The sequence below is a fragment of the Macrobrachium nipponense genome, chromosome 15, assembly GCF_015104395.2.
Source record: "Macrobrachium nipponense isolate FS-2020 chromosome 15, ASM1510439v2, whole genome shotgun sequence".
Taxonomy (NCBI): Eukaryota; Metazoa; Arthropoda; class Malacostraca; order Decapoda; family Palaemonidae; genus Macrobrachium; species Macrobrachium nipponense.
Window position 1 is genome coordinate 72,935,141 of NC_087208.1, and position 22,181 is coordinate 72,957,321.

Genomic DNA, 22,181 nt, shown 5'->3' on the forward strand with positions numbered 1-22,181 from the left:
TGGGGAAAAATGCTACGATCCTTTATTTCTATGCAAAAATAAAACGGCCATGTTCTTAACTAATAAAAGCTCATGACTGAACAAACTGGAACCAAAAGGTCAATGGACTCTCCTTGTTCGTCTACGCTGATGAAAGCAAGACCAGTCACTGGTTTGTTTTTAGCTAAACCTCATCATGTTTGCAAACTCGAATATAATGTACAAGGTCGTTTGTTTGTCAAACGGGATACAACGTGTTTCTGTGCTTCCAACTATTTCCCGTTTTTGGAACCACACAGAAAGAGGTAGCCTGTTTGCCATGGCTGGCAGAAGCCTGAATGCATTACAGAATGTCATCTATTATTCTATAAGACAGAGCATGGAACGACTGTTTGCATTCATACGACTCGAATACAAAGGACAGGACTTCCTTGTTGCCAACGTGACAAATTCAAGAGACCTTTTGGTTCTCCCACAACTTAAGATGCCAAACAAACCACACTTGCTTCAGTTCATTCCGATGCAAGACGAGACATTTTTCTATTTGCATTCAGTCGATACAAACAAACCATTCGTCTTTTTTGTCAACTCGAGGCAAACAGCACGCGACTCCTTGTTTGTTTTCCATCCTCCCAATGCAATCGTTATCCAATTTTCCAAATACCATCCCGAAAGGACCCAGGCACAATAACAAGGTTGTTTGTTGTCTCCCGGCTAATGAGAATGCGATGAGATTAATCATCGGGGCGCCCTCTGATTAGGAAACTGGGTTTCAGTCCAATTACACCATTAATTCACTTAGCATATAAATGATGTTAGATGGATCTTACCATTTACTAATTTTGTGTTTTAGATTAACTACCGGTACCACGCTCACGTTTTTTAAAACTGGAAATGTCAACATACTGCAAACGATGCCAAGTGATGATTGATGCCAAGTAATGAGACAAATCGTTCTGAGTCAATGAACGTAAAAACAATAAGAGGATGATGATGTAAGTGATACACACTGATTGGTACACTACCAATGTGTACAGAGTTAACAACTGGAAATCCAACTGTATGCCAATGAGATAGAAACATAGCCAAGCACTGGGGCAACTAAGGCCATTCAGCCCTGAAACGGAAATGGACAGGAAAAGGTTTGAAAGGTGTTACAGGCAGAAACCCTCGCAGTTACACTATAAAACAATCGTTAGGAGAGAGAGGACAGTAAGATGGAAGAAAGAGAATACGAACGGAGGTACAGTAAAAGGAATTAAAGTAGTTGCAGCCTACAGGGGCCGAAGGGACGCTGCAAAGACCCTTAAGTAATGCCTACATTGCACCAAATGAGGTGCACTGACGGCTCTACCCCCTTACGGGAAGTTTGTTTACTTGACAGGAATAGGAAATAAATTAATAAACAGGCTAATCATCTTCTAAGAAATTCTTGTTCTTCTTCTTTCCCACCGTTATCCCTACATTAAAGGGTCGGTTGCCTGATACGCCTTCCCCACTGCCTTCTCTCAAAGGCATCATCCTCCACCAAACCTCATATCTTCCTACACATTATCTCGCCACCTGTTCTCCTCTCGATCTTCTTCCTCTAACAGGTTCCTCCCAAGTCCTCTTCACTCTTATCACCTCTGTAATCTTTACTACGCCTGCCCTTCTTCTCACTTCATCATTTTCCAATCTCCTACGCAGCAATATTCCCATAATCCACCTAAGCATTCTCATCTCTGTTCAGTTTCAGATCTTGACTTTTAGTTGATTGACATTTTCTTATCACATACCACTCCAGCTACCACTCTCCACTTCCCCAACGAAGCTTTTATCCTACTGTCAACTTCAGCCTCACATCCTCCCTCTTGGCTGGAAATAGATCTTAAGTATTTAAACTTTTCCAACCGTTTGTAATTGAGCCTCTTCTTTCTTGTATTACTATTCTGCCTCTATCTTCCCTACTCTGTTTTATTCACATTCACCTTTATGCCACCCTTCTCTAAAGACTCCTGCCACTTTCCAACCCTTCCCTGTAGGTCTTCCTCATTTTCGTCAGCAATAACCAGATCATCAGCGTACAACCACTCCCTAAATTCTTCATTCCTGATCTCTTCACTTAACACATCATGAGCAGCAAAAAAAAAAAAAAAAAAAAAAAAAAAAAAAAAAAAAGTGTGTGGTGTGTGTGTGTGTGTGTGTGTGTGTTGGTGTGTGTGTGTGTGTGTGTGTGGGGGGGGGGGGGGGGGTTGTTTGGGGGGGGGGGGGGGGGTTTTGTTTTTTGGATGCTGACCCCTGGTGTAATCCAACACTAACTTCAAAGTTTTCTGTTTCCCAATTGCTGTTATTACTTTTGTGCTCGTTCTTAAATATATCATCTCGACCAGCCTAACCAACTTCTCGGGGACTTTCCTCTTCCTCAAACACCAAACACCACTTCTTGGGATTCTATAGTACACTTTCTCTTGGTCTATAAATACCCACATCCGGTCTCTGCCTTTTCCTTAAGTCTGAAATCTTACAGATATCATTTTCTCCTTCTCTTGCTCCTAAGTCTTTCATTCAACTGTTCTACTGCACTTTCCATAGCCATACCTACCCTCCTTCTCGCATCTTTCCTCTGCTCTGCACTGTGCCTCTGCACCCTGTGCATGCCTTACTTTCCAATCCATAAATGTTTTGATTTCCTTTTAATTGATTCTTGCACCTCTCCAGTCCTCCACCACTTTTCTCCTCCATACACTCCATATTCGCTGGTTCTTCCCACCAGTTTCTCTGCTTCTCCCACAAATACTTCTCTCATGTCTTCCAAATTCTACATTCACCCTCCCCAACCGCCTTCAGTCATCTCTCTCATAGTCCTCCTAAATTGCTCCCCCTTTTCTCCTTTAAGGTCCCAAATCTTAATTCTAGATCTCCATTGTCTCTTCTTGGGTTTCCTGCCTCTCATTTTCATATCCATCACCACCAACCTATTTTGTTTAAAGGGCCACATAGATGATACGACCATTGTATCAGGTTCTATTCTGTCTCTGGCATCCGTGTTACCCATTGATGTTCGGATTCACTTCAGTTTGCCAAAACCTGGTTGAGTGAGGACGTGGCCACTCCACTCAGTGAAAACACTATGGCTGAGCTCTTGCACCAGAAACTGGAAACCCCAGTGAAAAAGGAGAGCCTGAATTGAACTATGGTTGAAGTAATGAAATGAATTATCTCACGATTGTTTATTTAATTAATTGAAACTTTACCCTGGTTTAATTACTCATGAATGGTCGAGCAGACCGACATGGAATTATTACATACGGTCTCCCCTCTTATAGAAATAAAAAAACACACTTGTATGACACAAGCCAAATCACTGTGCAATAGGTTGCTGGACACACTTCACTTACGGGCCACAAGTCGTTCCTTGGGGCATAAATAATCCCAGAGACATGTAAAGCAATTATTCAAGTTATGCAACACGAATTTACAAAGGTAAAAAGTAACTGTGTTGCATACACAGCATCTTGCATAGTCTAGCAGTATACAGTCTAGTATACAGTAGGTCTATAGTTCTGTTAAAGCAGAATAAGGCCTTAAAACCTTCGGTTCTGTAGCCAAGTAAGAATACAATTTTCAAATCTTTCTACGCAAATTCTTTTTTAAACAAGGAAAATTCAAATATTATTGAAAGTATTATCATAAATTTACTTTATGTGAGACAAATAACAACGTAATTTCAACAACAGTACTAATACATAGAGATATAACATACACGCAATACATACATACATACATAACATACTCACACACATTGTGATATATATATATATATATATATATATATATATATATATATATATATAATATATATATATATATATATATATACACTAGATGTGTGTGTGCATAGTATTATTGTTTAATTTACATTATTATTTCCATACATACAATAAAATAAAGGTATAAGAAATATATTCAATAATACTTCATTGTTCCGTGCATAAACAAAAAAATTTGTGTACAAAAGAGTTATAATTCTACTCTTACTTGCCTACAGAACCGTAGGTTTAGTCTGCCTATTCAGCTTTAACGAATCATATATACCATTAGACTATGCATGATACAATATCATATAAATAAAATAAAATATATATATATATATATTAGAATAATTATCACATCACCGTGATTCATATATATCATTCGAGCTACAAATGTCCTTTTTTTTTAAAATAAAAATATCTAATTCGCATCTACATCGGAATTGGATAAATTTTTCATATATGTACCGAAGGGCGAATTTTGGTTTATTTAGTTGATAATAATTTTCGTCCCCTTCATGGGATCAGCGACTTGATAACGTCACTGTCCAGTTCTGGTTTCGTTCCGTAGTCCACTGGACGGTGGTTCGATCCCATGAGGGGACGAATTATTATCAACTAAAAATTCCCCTTCGGTACATATATGAAAATATATAAATTCCGAAGTAGAGTGAATTAGATATTAAAGGACATTTGTAGCTCGAATGATATATATATATATATATATATATATATATTATATATATATATATATATAAAATAGATATCATCCGTCTGTATTTTCCAACTAATCTTTCATAATCTTAATTTCGCTTTTCTTATGACTTTCAATAAACTCCTCCCAGAACTCCTCATCTGCGGAGGTAGTTGCCATGTTGCCGCTTCAGCGTCTCGTTGAAACTGAGGTAAATCTTGAGATCACGCCATAGACGTGGAGGCCACGAACCTAGCAACGCCAGGTTGCGAGTTGGTCGGAGAGGCCGACGGACTCCGCCTACTTTTGGTTGGACGATAACCCCATAGACTGCGATATATTTCCGGTTCAGATGACCGGATCCGGCGATCGTAATGTCTATGGAGCTCTTTCCACACGCTTCCTCCATGATCAATTTGCAGTACGTCACATTGCTTTTGTCGGCTCCTCTAACCAGGATGTAATCTATTAGGCTTTGCACTCCTCCACTTTCATAAGTCATCAAATACTTATCCAACTTCTGAAACCATGTGTACATATACACCAGTTGAAAACTCGGAGCCATCCCCAATATATAATCCCCATCTTCAATTCTAATTCGTCAGCGCCAAAGACTCATTCTGTTAATCTAAAAAATACCATCTGTGCCAAAAACCAAACTAATTCATCCAAACCAACACCACAATACATCAGAGTAGGTGTTTTATGTTAGTTCTACGGCGGAAGTAACCTCATAAAGACGCCCAAGAGTAATAAGCATATGGGAAAACATCGACTCTTGTTAGGATTCCGGATTAACAGAGAATATATTACCACTTCTTCCAAACACAATATACCTGTGGAGGCGAGGAGGAGGAGGAGGAGGAGGAGGAGGAGGAGGAGAGGAGGAGGAGGAGGAGGAGGAGGAGGAGGAGGACAATTTCGAAATAAGTTTCGGGAAGGGGTAGTTTCTGTACCTCGAAAAAAATACATGTAAAATTCAAGTAATACCAGGGACCAAATATCATTATTTTTTTAAACTGTTGAACATCGGTTGAAGGGTAACTTACAAGGGAGCAGAGAGTGGAGAGAAAGGAGGAACTGGTATACTATAGACCCCAAAACCTAGGTGTATATACCTGCCAAATACTGTAAATAATAAAAGTACACACCTACAGAAGAGAAAACAAGAGCGAAATACAAGATGACAATATACAAGTCAGCAAAAACAGTATTTGTTTGAAAATAACCTTGAAAAAAGACCAACAACTACTCCCTACTCCCATTTAAAGGATATAAATGCAGTATAAAAAAAATATCAATAACAGCTAATTGCGAAAATATCCATGAAATAATGATAAATATATGAGATAGACACATATGCGAAATATCAATTAAAATTTAATTCACCAAAAAAAATTCTTAATGAGATCTTCTATTAAAACGCAAAAAAAAATTGACATGTAGAATTATTCCACGCATATTGTTGGCAGGGCTGCACCAGTTTCATACGCACATTTGACATGTAGAATATTCCACGCATATTCGTTGGCAGGCTGTACCAGTTTCATACATACATTTGATGCTCATAAATCTTACAATAGATCTTAGGAGTAATACAAGAGCTGCAGTAAGTCAGTCACAAGTAGAAAGAACGCTGGAATTAGGGGGGAGAGAGAGAGAGAGAGAGAGAGAGGAGAGAGAGAGAGAGAGAGAGAGAGAGAGAGAGCGCGCAATTCAACACACCTATCAGAGCAACTTCTACTTCCTGTGTGTTTTTATTCAGTTATTTCAAATAACCACAAGCGAGATCAGAGTCCCCGCAAGTAATAGATGGCTGCAGAACTTCTCTATAAACTCAATCTAGTGGCTAGCAATTTTTTTCAATCATAACGATAAAAAATTAAGAATAATGAGCATATAATTTATATAAGGGGATTTTCTGCATTATACATAAAATTATATAGCACTATATAAATATGTGTGTAATGTATGCGTGTGTGTGTGTATATATATATATATATATATATATATATATATATATATATATATATATATATATATATACACACACACACACACACACACACACCACACACACACACGTTGAATCCATCTTTCATTAGAGACTACTACATAATACGTTACTTTCTATTCAGACACTTTCAAACGTACACAGAGACATACAAGAAAAAAAAAGCACATTTATGAAAGTGAATAATGTTAGGGAAAGCGACAATCATTGAATGGGGCATAAAAACAAAATTTCCATTTCCAATGATGAACGCACACAAGAAAGCAAAGGCGTTATAAAAAAAAAAGAATGCTCAACATACACACACACAATTATCACACAGCACAATAAAAACAAACGCCTAATCCCCGCAGGCCGTTTACTAGCAAAATGTGGGTTAGGAAAGTCATCCTCTCTCTCTCTCTCTCTCTCTCTCTCATCCTCCGTCCTATAATATAAATCCTGCTTACAGACTCCCATGACCCTTCCTGACCTTTCCTTCCACCCAAAAAAGGCATTGCACTGTACTGTAGTCGGTATTTGTGTGTGTGTTGTTGGTGTGGTGTTGTGTGTGTGTTGTGAGAGAGAGAGGAGAGAGAAGAGAACGAGACGAGGAGAGATGAGAGGAGAGAGGAGAGAAGATAGAGAGATCTAACGTTTATGGTCAAGACCCAACGAATCTTGACAATCATTGAGATACTGATCTTCATCATCAAGCGAAATCACAGCGATTATACAGCGCCAACACGTAAAACATAATGATAATTACCTATTAAATAAGTTTTCTATATATCAACACAAAATCAGTAGCGGCTAAAAACCTCACCAGACGAGATCGTTATAATACATAAGATACTGATCATGAATTGCGGGTCATTCTTCAATCTATGTCAACCCAGGTTCTCAGACCTCCAGGAGATTTGTTGTTGTTTTAGATTAAGCTGGCTTTATGCCAGCACGTGCTCTTGCTCAAGAGCAGCCCGTAGAAAGGAGTGCCGTTATATACTGCTGCTGCTGCTGCAGTGCCTACTAAAGTGTGTTGCAAGTTAGATTTACTATGACTATGGCTATGGCTATGTGGTTCATCGCAACGTTCACCCTCTTTCATGGAGCATTGGACCTGTGTTCAGACTCCAGTCTTTTTTGCTTAAAAAATAAATTTTTAAAAAAAGGAGTTTCCTTTTTGAAGTTGCAGCCTTGTGACGAAAGGCGCAAGAAACGTCAACATCTTCTTCACCATTCAAACCACTATGAAATGGATCGTAGTTTTGGCCCAAGGCCAAGCGATGGGACCTTTACGATCATTCAGCGCTGAAACGGAAATAGATGGTCGAAATGTTTTAAAGATGCAGCAGGAGGAAAATCTCGCAGTTGCACCATGAAACAATTGTTAGGAAAGGGTGGAATGCATAATGAAAGAAAGAGATTATGAATAGAGGTTCAGTAAAAGGAATGAAAAGGGTTGCAGGTAAAAGGAATGAAAAGGGCCAAGGGACGCTGCAAAGAACCTCAAGTAATGGCTACTACAGTGCACCTCATGAGATGCACTGAGGGCACTACTCCCTACGGGACAAACCACTATAAATCAATTTAAACGAGACTCGTTGCCAGCACGTGACATCATATAACACACTCGCTGCTCAAATTAAGTTTAAAAGATGTGACTGGACATCCTTAAGTCTTCCCAATACTTGTTGTCTACCAACAGTCTGCTGCACGCACGCATTGACATCTCTATTCACCTTCCAATCATACACACTTTTACTGTCATCACGTTGGTGATAGTGAACGCCACCAAATACAGTTTACATGACGGTTCGTTATCAACCCCCCTCACCTCATCATATTCAGCGTCAGGAAACTATTAATCCCGTAGCTACATTTTATCCTGCATTTCCGAGTGAGGGACGATGGAAAATACTGCACACAAGACAGCACGCGTTATCGTCGCGAAATGTCGCGAGGGCACCTATGACCAACGGGAATAGCATCCTGACAATCAATATCAATGCTACAATACTCGTAACACACCTTGAAAGGGTGATCTTTAGCAGCGCCAGGTGGGAATGAGGCCTGACTGTTATCAGTTAATAAATATTCAAACATTGCAAACAAACGGGCACACAGAGAGACACACAGACACAAATAACTCTCGACGTCCCTCTTCCAATCCTAATTCCACTTCCTAAGCCTTTCTTTCAAGGGAAAAAATCTGATTCCCAAGGCTTTAACCCCAACTCTTTTAATGACCTTCAATTTGACTTCCTCGGAGCTAGGACTACTTTAGGTCAACGAATTGTCACTGCCACTGCCCTAAGTATTAAAGAATCTGCTAAGCCTTGAATTCAGAGGACATAAACAAAGACTGTTCAGCATTCACACGCCAGTCTTGAACCGGCATATGGCAGAATCGCCCAATTGGAATTGGAATTAGAATATAAAATTCAGGCATAAGCCAAGCGCGGGGATCTAAGAGGTCATTCAGCGCCGAGAGGAAAACAATTGAGAGAAAATGAGGTATTCATTCAAGGCGGAACAGGAGGAAAGCCTCGCAGTTGCACTATGAAACAATTGTAGGAGAGGGTGGAAATTAAGACGGAGGGAACAGATGCAAACACTTTTATTTCTATTACTGTTCCTCCGTTCATATTCATTTCTATTACTGTTCCTCCGTTCATATTCATTTCTATTACTGTTCCTCCGTTCATATTCATTTCTATTACTGTTCCTCCGTTCATATTCATTTCTATTACTGTTCCTCCGTTCATATTCTGATCCCTCCATCTTAATTTCCACCCTCTCCTCAAGGGAAGACTTACTTTCAGAGGCCAAATTCCATAAACGTAATAGGTCGAAAGGAAGAACTCCACGGAAGGCGAGAGAAGGAATAGAGGCGATGATGAGGGAGGGAGGGAGGGAAAGAAGACAGAAAGAGAACGGAAATATGGAAGAAGAGAGGAGCAGAAGGGAGTAGATAATAAGGACGACAAGGATAAAAACGATGATGATGATGTTACAGAAAAGAGATGGGAATGGAAGTCAAGAATTAGAGGAAGAAGGAAGCATTAAGCAGGAAGTAAGAGAGGAGAGGAGAGAGAGAGAGAGAGAGAGAGAGAGAGAGAGAGAGAGAGAGAGAGAGAGAGAGAGAGAGCCTCCATAACCTAAAAGGCTTAGGAAGCCCGCCCTGAGAAGCAGCAGTGCGTGGAATTAGTCGTCAGCGAAATGTTTTAGTGTTTGTGATCCACAAGACTTTCCTTAACTCCTAAGTCTTCTTCTTATTATTATTCTTCTTTTTCTTCTTCTTATTCTTCACTTCAAAGGCTGAAGTAGTTCTTAACGTTTATGATAACATACACATATACATAAGGATTTATTACAGCTTTCTTTGTGGACGTTTTATGAATCATTCAAAACAACAGACAAATAAGAATCAAGAAATAATGTTTTATGTCCTATAGAAGTACATTTGTACGTGTAAGCGCATTGGGGGCTTTTGAGGGAGAGAGAGAGAGAGAGAGGAGAACTATAAATAATCCAATTACACGAAATATACTACGATGACACAAAATGACAAAACACACACACACGTATGTGATGTCTGCATTATATATATATGTAAAATAATCATGCATATATATGTACGTAAATATATAACATATAGATAATATAATATACAGTATATATATAATATATATATATATATTCATTCATACATAAATACACGCACATAATCCCATACAGATGTGGCCAAGTCGTCCTACTAATAACATACAAGCTTACCAAGAGAGAGAGAGAGAGAGAGAGAGAGAGAGAGAGAGAGAGAGAGAGAGAGAGAGCCTCCTTACCTGTGGTGACCTTCTTGAGATTTTCGGCGCCCTCTTTGATCTTGAGTTCCTTCCGGATCTCCTTCCGAATGTGCTCGCGCAACCCCTCCAGCTTCTGACCGAGCGTGGCCTCGCTGTCGAATTCCGCTTGTAGACCATATTTGTGACTTAGTTCGTGGATTATAGGCAGACCCTGCAAGCACCGAGGTCACGAGTAAGTTAAGGAGCCAAGTACAGTTCAACAAATGATTAGTTTTGGATTTCATGGAATGCACAGGTACAGTAGTGTGCTGCATTTATTTACCAGGTATTAGTCAAACCACTTAACAATGATTCTTAAATGCCTCAAGTTAATGTAAGGTATGAGGAATAAGGTGGAAAACTTGGAATATCAGCGTGAAGAGGGGGAATATGAGGATGAACTGGAGGAAGTATGAGTGTGATGATGATGCAGGGTAAATGGTTAAGAAGAATCTGTGAACATAAATGGACATAAAACGAAAAACACGTTTACATATAATTTAAGAAAATGTTTAGTTTTGCCTTTTGCGTTAACACTGTGTACGAAATAAAACTGTGCACCATAACCAAACATATAAAAAGTCAAAATTCAGACTGCTTGCAATAAGTCATGACACCTGACAACAGTGATATATATAGGCACCTCCACCAACACAAACATTCAGTATTCTCAAGCAAACAAACGAAAGTTCCGTTACGTAAATCTAACACAAAACTGTTTAGATGGAGCACAAACACACTTACCACTAATCAAAATTCAAAGGCTTCAATCAGTGCAAGATATTACAGAAGGAATTGAATTTCAACGCCGCTAAACATGAGATAACGATCCAAGTTAGAATTCTTGGAACAGCAAAGCAATCAGGGAGATATATAATCTTTTCAAATAACATAAATTAAAAAAATGACTTCCAAACTGCCCGGAAAAGGATAGCAAAAGTCAACAGGTTTTAAAGAAAATATTTAGTTGCCATACTTCTTTCCACTCTGCTACACAATAGACATATCACTTGAACAGATTCGTCTTGCCACAAACAACTTACAAACAAAACCAGCTTCGTATGACATGTTAATATATTACAGTTGAAATTATACTGACATATACTAAAAGATAAGATTGGGAACTTAAAATAAGAAAAAAAAAAAAGAAAAAAAAAAAAAATTTGCATCTGAAAAAAAATTAAAAAAATTCTTGTCTGACTTATTACTAAAAGATAAGATTGGGAAACTTAAAATAGAAAAAAAAAAAATTTGCATATGAAAAAAAATTCTTGTCTGACCCATTACTAACAATTGCACTGCGTAAATAATGCTTACACGAAAAAAAAAAAAAAAAAACCCACTACGTATCTGACATTTAAATATCAAAAAGAATACATGCACTCAACCATCCGATTCAAAGAAGAACAGAAATTCAACACGAATTACTAAACGGGAAACCAGCGTTGCTATCATCCGATATCCATTCCCATCTAAAACAGCCCAAAAATGGTTACCTTTTGACTTATTCCATCAGAATTACTGAATGGCCTATTTTCCTTCCAAATCTCCCCATATGGGTATTTTCCACGAAAGGAAGCATTAGTGATTCAGAAATTATAACCTCAAGGTTGCAACGCGACTCCGGAAAGACTAAATCAAACCACTAATTCACTGTACTGCTTCCAATTGCTGAATAGGTTAATTGAGGAAACATCAATTGTACGGATCAAGATCATTTTCATCGCCCATAGTGCCATATAACTGAAGAAAATATCTGATTTGATTGATTTACAATTTAAGGGCTCAAGCATTAATAACTCGATTTTAATTCATAATCGGTATCAGCTGATCTGTCATCGGAATATTGTCTTCATTAACAATTTGTCATGGCAACGGTGCTCCTGCTACCGGCTGAACTCGATCTTATTCGTATATCAACATAAGACTCAATTCCTACTGAAAGCACTTGTGCCTATGGAAGACACGGGATTGTCCACGAAAAGTGCAAAAATGGCTTTAATTATAAATATACCCGGCTTATATCGATATAAAAACTAAGTAGTAACTGTATTAAGAATGCTGGTAAACGTATACGAACAGGAGGAGGAGGAGGAGGAGGAGGAGGAGGAGGAGGAAATTCTCTAACCTGACTCACGGATTCACAGGTTCAGCTGACACTGAACGCTATCGCTTTTCTCCCAGTGTGGCAGTTTGCTCTTATCTAATGCAAAATTTTTTGCTTTTGATAAAAATTAATGTATATTACGCAAGCATCCTTTAAAATCTATGAAAATATTGCAGATATGCTAAATGACTTGACCGAAAATTTTTTTTAACTGCAATTGTTGCAGGCCTTTTATATAATATAAATAAATGAAAGTCTATAAAGATCGGAAACATTCCGGCAGATTCGAGTCTTTGCTACGATTTCTAAGCATACCGGTTTCAGTTGTGTCTTTCTCTTCTCAAGTTTTTCTTGACTTGAGAAAAGTCGTTATGTCGTGGATAAAATTGAAACTAAATATATATATATATATATATATATATATATATATATATATATATATATATATATATATATATATATTATATACAATATATATATACACACACACACACACACACAACACACACGCGCATAGAAAGTAACCATTTTCAACCTGAGAGAGAGAGAGAGATGAGAGGAGGAGAGAGAGAGAGACGAGAGAGAGAGAGAGAGAGAGAGAGAGAGAGAAGCCAGAGAAGAGAGGCCATTTCGCATGTAAATCAGGCCGTCCGTGACTAAGCCTTAGCTTTGGATGACTGACACCGGACGGTCTACTGTCTGTTTTGCGTCCATCATTCTCTCTCTCTCTCTCTCTCTCTCTCTCTCTCTCTCTCTAAGGGGTCTGATGGAAGGATGCTAACGTATATATGGAAGAACTTTAAACATTTTGTTGCAATTGTGCGGGTTACCGGTAGGCTGGAATTTAAGGTCGTACAAACGCACACCTACATAATATATATATCATTCGAGCTACAAATGTCCTTTAATATCTAATTCGCTCTACCTCGGAATTGATATATTTTCAAATATATGCTTAACCGAAGGGGAATTTTTTCTCGCATAATAGACTTTTATCGAGAAAAAATTCCCTTTGGTTAAGCATATATGAAAATATAATTAATTCCGAGGTAGAGCGAATTAGATATTAAAGGAAATTGTAGCTCGATATATGTTACATGAATCACGGAAATGTGCTATATATATATATATATATATATATAATATATATATATATATATTATATATATAATACTATATATTATATATATAATATAATATACAATATTACTATAATAAATATATATATACATACACGATTATATTCACATTTAACAGTATACAATTAAAAATTCGTCTCTCTCTCTCTCTCTCTCTTCACTTGAAACCAACATTACCTATATCCATCTATCTACAGCCTTACAACCCGCTAAAGGCTTATCTCCATTCATCACAAGACTACGGCCATAAAAACGGGTTTGGTGATTTCTGTAGTAGGGGATCCCTAAGGCGTCTGAGTCTTTGATCCCGGAAGTCTTTGCTCTCAAGAACAAACAACCACAATAAATTATCAGTCATTCATTACACGTGTTAACGGTTGTTTTATACACAGATACCAACTCGCACATTCACATAAAAGTAATATTTTAATATATATATATATATAATATATATATCTCTATTGTTATAATAGTTTGTTGTAATATTCAAATTCTCATACCGTTTAGTCATTAGGGGTACCAAGAAGAGGCCTGATGGAGGGGGTAAAATTGTTGGACAAAGTAAGACCTTCTTTTCCTTGCTCCTTTTTTTATCCATTTTCTTGGAGGAGAAATATATATATATATATATATATATATATATATATATATATATATATATATAATATATATACATATATGCAAACGTGAACGTTATGTTATAAGCGGATGTCTGTTATTTCACATCTACGAGTTTTCCCATTACAGAGGGTGGCAAGTGTGAAATCAAAATGATTGAATGGGTTACAAAATGAATCAACGTGATTATCAATAATTAACTAACACATTACATATCCAAATGTAGTGGGGAACTATGCCTAAAAGAATACGAACTTGAGTGGCCACATAACACAGAAAAAAGGCAATGCTGGGTTGGCCTTTTCGTGGGATCCCAAGTGACGACATCATCGTTGTCCTTTGTCGAATCACCCGAGAGTGATCTTGAACTCTCACTTCCGAAAAGCCAGGTGCCTTTCACGGGGATCATCATATTTCATATGAACAAGAACCAACGCTACAAACGATACCAAATCAATATGTGAACGCCATCAGCGATGGGAAAATCGAGATTATCACCCCGCATATAGAATCATTTCGATGTTGCAAACACATGTTTATTATTCACACTACTTAGTGGAATAGTTCATTTCCTATCGGCAGGGCAAATATCAAAATAATTCCACGTGGAGAATTGTTCCGTAGACATTCTTTTTTATTATTACTATCATCATTATATTAGGATAATAAGTTTCTTTGCAACAATCATTTTTGCCTTACAATTTCGATTATTGTCATAATTGTTTACATATTCCTATTCAGTTAATATTATACTACTAATAACGGTATGTTAACGATATGTTTCATCAGGTAACTTGACGACGGCCACAAGACCAAGATGTCTCCAAATCGAGCAAAGACCAAGTACAAAAAACAAAAATAACAACAACAAAAAAACATTGGCTCCCAACAATCACGTTCTTGACAGAAAGCGCAGTAATGACCCCAAACCATCCCACCTTTTGATTGCCAAAGGAAGGGGAGGGAGGGGGTAGGGGGGGAGGGAGGGAGATGGAACTGGGACTGGACGAAGGAGGGGGGGGGTGGGGGGGGGGGGGGGGAGGCGCACATGACCTTACAAGAAGAAAGAATGCATGGAAGGAGGAGCGAGAAATATATATCTTTCCATTGTTACCATTCAGAGGGAAACTGTGTCAAATGCATGCAACTAGATTTTCTCCGCCACAGTTCACACTGGTTATAAATAGCAATTCATGCAGTCAACATAAAAATACACAAATATTTATCGCACATACACGATATATATATTCATATATATATAATTTATATATATATATATATATATATACACACATACATACACATACAAACGTATCTATGTATATACATGTCATATTCATCGCTGACGACAACAAAACTTAATTTACGAAATGCAGTGCTAACTTATTCCCAGGGCCCGAAACCAGACACTGAGACGTGCGCTCACAACAACACGCGAAGAAACAGCGAATGGTCAGTTTCCTGAAAGGAATCTCTCTCTATTAGCTTGACCTAGAAGGAACTGGGTAACAGTTACTCTCACAAACTGAAATAAATTGGCGTTACTACTGCTAAAATTGAAAAGCCACTGCACATCGCTTCTACCAGGCAGGAAGTGCATTCCCCCAAGCCGCTTGGTCTATCGAACACTTACCTTCAACTAACTTGGCAATAAGGATTATTGCAGAAATAATAAAATGAAGAATAACAATTTTTTTTTAAATCACCATTAGAAATTTAAAAATATAAAAACAATAAATGTAAAAGCAACATTATCAGAAACAACAAAAGATTTGAACTAAATAACAATATAAGAGCTCTATGTACAACATTAATTGTCGAAATACAAATAAACCTCTACTATAAAGTTTACATGTCTGTCTTCAAGTTATCCTTTTGAAACTCTTGGCACAAAAAAAAAACCTAAATAATAATCACTACCTTGTCTTATGATATGGAACGTTAACAAAATATAATTTTTTTAACTCCCAAGAATATAAAACCGCTATATATAATATATAGATAATATTTATTATATAAAAATAATATAATATATATATTATTAACTATATTTAATTAAATATTTTTTTATATATATATTTATAATATAAATAATATTTATATATATAAAATATATATAGATATATATATATATATATATACTTCTATATATATATATGAGTATTTGGTGTAATCCGTAGCCTAACATGACTTACAAGTACTAAGAAAACATTGAGATGCTACTGAAAATGATTTTAGTCGAAGTCTTGTCATCACTTGCTAACCCTGAAACCAGTTCAACATCATTCATTGGGATTAATTCAGAAAAGCTGGTAAGCTATGCATTAACTACTATTGCAATACCTATGAGTAAAAGATAAAAAAAGAAGCAACAAAGTTCACTGGCAATGTAACAAATGAAAAATAAAACGGACACTCATTCTTTGCTATTGAAATACCCATTTGCATTCCTAACGATGCAGAAAGAATGTTTACTTTACCCAATGCTCCAGAGTGTAAAAACGAAGGGTCAGCAGGAAAGGAGAGAGTCATAAATGAGTGAATTGCAACAATTGTAATTGCACATCCAATGGAAGAAATGACAGCTTTATGTATTCATGAAATTGAGAAAGCACAAAGGGACATTTGCAACCAGGATGAGAATGAATACATACACTGTCTGTTGTGTATGTGTAAATAAATAAATAAATATACATATAGTTTTTGTACATACACCAGTTACATATACTAGTTCTAAAATGTTAGACGATGCTAAGTATCCAAACCCACGGATAAACACGAACGAATGTGTGCAATTGTAAGTGTTTTATTTTTTTCCCACAAGAAAGGTTTTCATATCAGCATCATCATTACTATTATCATTATTTATTATTAACCATTGCTATCATTGTTATTATTATTCGGCATCTTCCTCTCAAGCCCTGGGAGGACACAGTAATAACAACAACAATTAATCCGGTCACTCATAAATATTGTTGAGCTTCTACCAATAGATGCCTCGGCTATCAAGAGAGTTGGGAGAGAGCAAATGTCGCCCAAGGCTGAGGAGCAACCAGTGAGAAGGTCGAATCTAAACAAATGTTGACGAGGCCCACCCTGGGTAACATGTTCGTCAAAATCAACACTTCTGTTAACACAATCATTCGAAAAAAAAAAGGAGGCAAACAAACCGAATCACAGTAAGAAAGATGCAAAGGATACCACAGCTGCAGAGCCACACCTAACCATGAAGTACTGAAACCGTCAAAGTATCCACTTATAATAATGGGCGGCATCGTTTCCAAGGCGAAAAAGTGAATCATCACAAAATAAGTCACTAAATGAACACGACAGTGAAGTCTCACCAAATTCTGTTCCTAGTTCTTGAAATATAACAAGTACAAAATGCGCCAAAGTTTCTTCGGGCCAATCACGTTTTCAACCACGGCCCAGTAGTGGCCTGCGCTTTGGCATCTATAGCGATGCCAGACGCACGATTATGACTAACTATAACCTTAAATCAAATACAAACTACTGAGGCTGCAGGGCTGAAAACGGAATGTTTGTTGATTGGAGTGTGGGTGACCAATATATCAATTTGCGGCCATCGAGCCTCAGTAGTATTTAGGATCTGAGGGCGGACAGAAAAAGTTCGGACGGAAACGTCTCTGAATGATCCTACACAAGGATCGTAGTAGTGTCCGTCAGTGATGATGTCTTACTGCCAAGACGAGAACGCCCTATCATAGAGAGCAACATCTCAACACCAAAGCAACCATATTTAGGCGTGCGACTGATTTCGAAAGCTCTCGTTCATCGGATGACAGGGCGTCTCTCGTCTTGGCAATAAGACATCATCACTGACGGACACTACTACGATCCTTGCGTAGGATCATTCAGGGAGGTAAGTAAAAAGCCTTTTGGCAAGAGATGTTTCTGTGCCGTGCGTTCTGCTCCAACAAAGAGGGGAAATTGGTTGACTTGTTGATTTGCTAACGTCACTCGGCGTCGTAAGGACTCTATGGTCACGGACTCCTCTAAATTTTGTGGCAGTCTATAAATTTTGGAAGAATTTATAGAGGTGAAATACAAGGTTACACTCCCTCGTATACCAGTCAATGCAAAAGGGCATCGAGGTTTTCATTGGAGAACCGAAGGAGCTTGATCTTAACAACTTAACTGGGCAGATCACGAAGGGGAAGAGATGAATTTGTTTTTAAAAGTGGGAAGAACTTAGTGTCAGCTCGCTTTGACGTGAAGAAGGTATTCCGTGAATGTGGATATTTTGTTCTTGGCACAACTCTATGTTTTCTTTTTTACTATACACGCGAAATTTATGTCAACTGTTTGCATATCTACACCTGATAAATTAAGAAGGCAGTTACTCTGGAATGAATAACCTGTCTGTCTGTCACAAAACCACAATTTTATTACAATGACTTCCAAACTCTCTCTCTCTCTCTCTCTCTCTGTGTGTGTGTGTGTGTGTGTGTGTGTGTGTGTTACAAAACCACAATTTTATTACAAGAACTTCCAAACTCTCTCTCTCTCTCTCTCTCTCTCTCTCTCTCTCTCTCTCTCTACAGCGATGATTTCTCACGGGAATTCATTAGCTTTAAAGTCTTCCGCCAGTGTTGGTATAGTTAATGATGATGCTCAGGTAAAAAGAGAAAGGGACAGCAACTGACAGAAGGGTTTGATATTTTTTACGATTTTAATGGCGGATTCACCCTGTGGTTAATGCCTATTTGCTGTAGGATCGACTGCTATGAAAGGCGGTATTCATTTTGTTGGGGGTTGCAGGAGAGAGAGAGAGAATATGACGCAAGCATACTACATGCACAAGAGTAGTATATGAGAGAGAGAGAGAGAGAGAGAGAGAGAGAGAGAGAGGAGAGAGAGAGAGAGAGAGAGAGTGTGTGTGTGTAAATACTGAGGCCTCACGAAACCGTGGGATGGGGTTAAGGCGACCTGAGGAGGGGCGTTTGAGCGAACCGTGTGAAACCTCGGAAGGGAAGGCCTTACCAGGCACTGCCAGGGTGGGGAGGGACACCACCCCCTTTCAGGGGCCAGCGGGAAAGGCGAGGCGAGGCCATGACTGCCTCCTCGCTGTTTACAGACTAAATGGTCAACAAGACTTTCCCCTTCCGAAAGTTCAGCCATAGAGGAAGGGTATCATGAAATCAGAGAACCCCAATAAATCATATTTTATAAAAATGGTACATTGAATTTTGTCACAACGTAGGCAGAAAAGCATGAAGGGACACGCCCACCAGTAAGCCTATGCAAGCACTTTGTACATATACATGATTATATTTACAGTAGTGCAAATATGAGAACGAAAAGGAGGTGCTGCATCTTTCAACTTTATTTCCAGCCAACGTTTTGATTGTACTACGTATCCGACTTGCTAGAAGCCAACACTTTCCGATTATATACACACACACACAATACCACACACATCTATATATATACTATATATATATATTAGAATATATATATATAATATTATATATATATAGATATATATATATATATATTATTATATAGATATATATATATATATATATGTATAGTATATATATATATATATATTATATTATATATTATATATATATACACACACACACATTATATATGAATGAATGAATGAGAGAGAGAGAGAGAGAGAGAGAGAGAGAGAGAGAGAGAGAGAGTAGAGGACGAGAGAGAGAGAGAGAGGAGAGGAGAGAAACTTAGCAGATATATTGGCTATAATTTACAATCCCACCTACGGGCAAGCGACTGGAGCGTCGAATGAAAGACCACGATAACTGTCCGTCTGTCTGTTTCTGGCAGGAATCCCGTTATAGTACTAATAATGCCTGGCTGATTGCTTCCAGAACGAACGCACGAGTTCGCTCGTCGCGCGCGCGCCAAACAAATATATATATAAATACTTTAAAAGAATATTAGAAAAATAACGGTAAACAAAATAATAATAGTAGTAGTAGTAGTAGTAATACTACAACTAATACTAATAGTAATAATGATAATAATAATAAAAATAATAGCCAAGCTTGCAAGTATAATGAAGAAAAGCAAAAGCTCCAAAAAAATAAAAAAATAGGAAAAAGAATCCGGCAAAATTTCTTGCAGATTTAACTTAAAAATAAAAAAAATCGGTACAAAAGCCTCCTAGTCCAATTACGTAGCGCAGAGAAGCGAAGAGCAAAAAGAGGAATATATCTGAAGAGAAGAGATGACATGGGAAGGTAATGGAAGAGACAGGGAGGAAAGCCAAACCTTCTGACAACGGCGAATTTGTTATATTCTCAGACAGAGATATTCAGGTCAACGCTTTTGTTATAAAAACATGCATCGCTCAGAATGAGATTCATTCTTGCTGCTCTGTCTCTCGTCTTTCTTGCGCTCCCCACCTCCATGTGGGTACGGAATAAATTCAAACATGTGTATACAAGTGCATTTTTTATTAACCCATCCTCTCTCTCTCTCTCTCTCTCTTTCTTGTCGCTCTCCCCTCTGGGTCTCTTCTCTTTCAGATTACACACCACTTGTACCATAACATTACCTTATCGAAAGTTATTTCGCAATCAAAATGGAACAAAAATTTCATTTAAAAAAATAAGCAAATAAATAAGGAAATTTTCTTTCAATCGCCTTGGCATTAACACGTCTGTAGAAAATATCGGCATATTTTCTTTCATTAAAATTAGATATAATGCACGACTATGAGGCCTGAAAGAAAGATATCTAACTATGAAGTCATCTGATTCTAGTTAGCAGTGCATAGTCTACAAGTGCTCAATCTTCAACTGGACCTCAACAACATGCCCTGTTAGTACTTCGTTGTTGCAAATGCAAAAGGAACTTACCAAATCGATTAACAGGTATAATATTTATAATACAAAGCCTAGTCACGCTTTGCAAAGCTTGCCTAGAATTTCCAAAAAATTCTCCTTTACAAACAGTCAGTAATATAAACAAAAATAAAAAATGCGCCGGAAGAAAACCTATTTTCTTTCGGCACAATCGAGTCAGACAGGGTCATAGGCAGTAATGAACTCAGCAAATGCAGAGTGGTGGAGGTGTTGTTGGCACCTCATTGAAACGGTGTCAGACGTTTACGAATTTCATAACTTTAACCTTGAACAAAATAAAATAACCTGAGGCCTAGAGGGCTGCAAGGTGTTATGTTTGATAAACGGAAGCTGCTCGACCCAAATATCCAATTTCCGCCCTCTTAGGCTCTGTAGTAAAATCGGAGGGCTGAAGATTTAACTGTGTGGGACGACCAGACGAATCCAAAAACCTCGAATAGTTTCTTTTAATAAGAACTGAAAATGAAAGAGAAGTATCACTCTAAAAGTGTTTCCCATGACCCAAAACATTTTCACCTCAACAGTAATAACTGAAGATGTAACTGTCCTACCCAGCGAATACAAAGAATGTTTTTCAATGCGCCAAAAAAATATAAAATATATCAAAATCTAGGTTTTCGTTAGGAAATATATAAATTACAATATATATATATATAATTATATAATATATATATATATAACAAATAAAAGAAATCACGTAGTTTATTCAGTTAAAGTATTAAGAAAATTAATTTAGGCGGTCGGAAAATCCAGTGATAAACGCAACGCTTGTTAGTTATATCCAGATACTGTTTCGTAAGAGAAATCTTAACATGTGACTGGAGACAATTTTTTTTTCCAGTTTTGACAATTGTATATATATGAACAATGATTCTTATATTTCCGGAAGACAGTGGAATATTTCCTTTGACAAAATATCGATACAAGCCTACTCACAGGATGGGTTGGGCCGGCAGTTACGAGCAAAGCACTAGTATCATTAACTTCAACAAAAACACATACATATACACGCATACATACATACATACATGTATGTCTACACAGCATACATACATACATATATATATATATATATATATATATATATATATATATATATATATATATATAATATAGTTTCTTCATCATATTGCCACTTTACAAGTGTATGTT

The 22,181-nt window shown here is 37.4% G+C and overlaps 1 protein-coding gene across 7 annotated transcripts in view; it reads right to left on the reverse strand.

Annotated features, from left to right (window-relative positions):
- LOC135195049 (serine/threonine-protein kinase N-like) overlaps positions 1-22,181 on the reverse strand; it is a 665,525-nt gene that overhangs the window by 427,682 nt on the left and 215,662 nt on the right. For all 7 annotated transcript variants that reach the window (XM_064221389.1, XM_064221391.1, XM_064221388.1 and 4 more), the window contains one exon: positions 10,306-10,477. In XM_064221389.1, the coding sequence (XP_064077459.1) occupies positions 10,306-10,477 (172 nt within the window). The remainder of the gene's footprint in view (positions 1-10,305; positions 10,478-22,181) is intronic.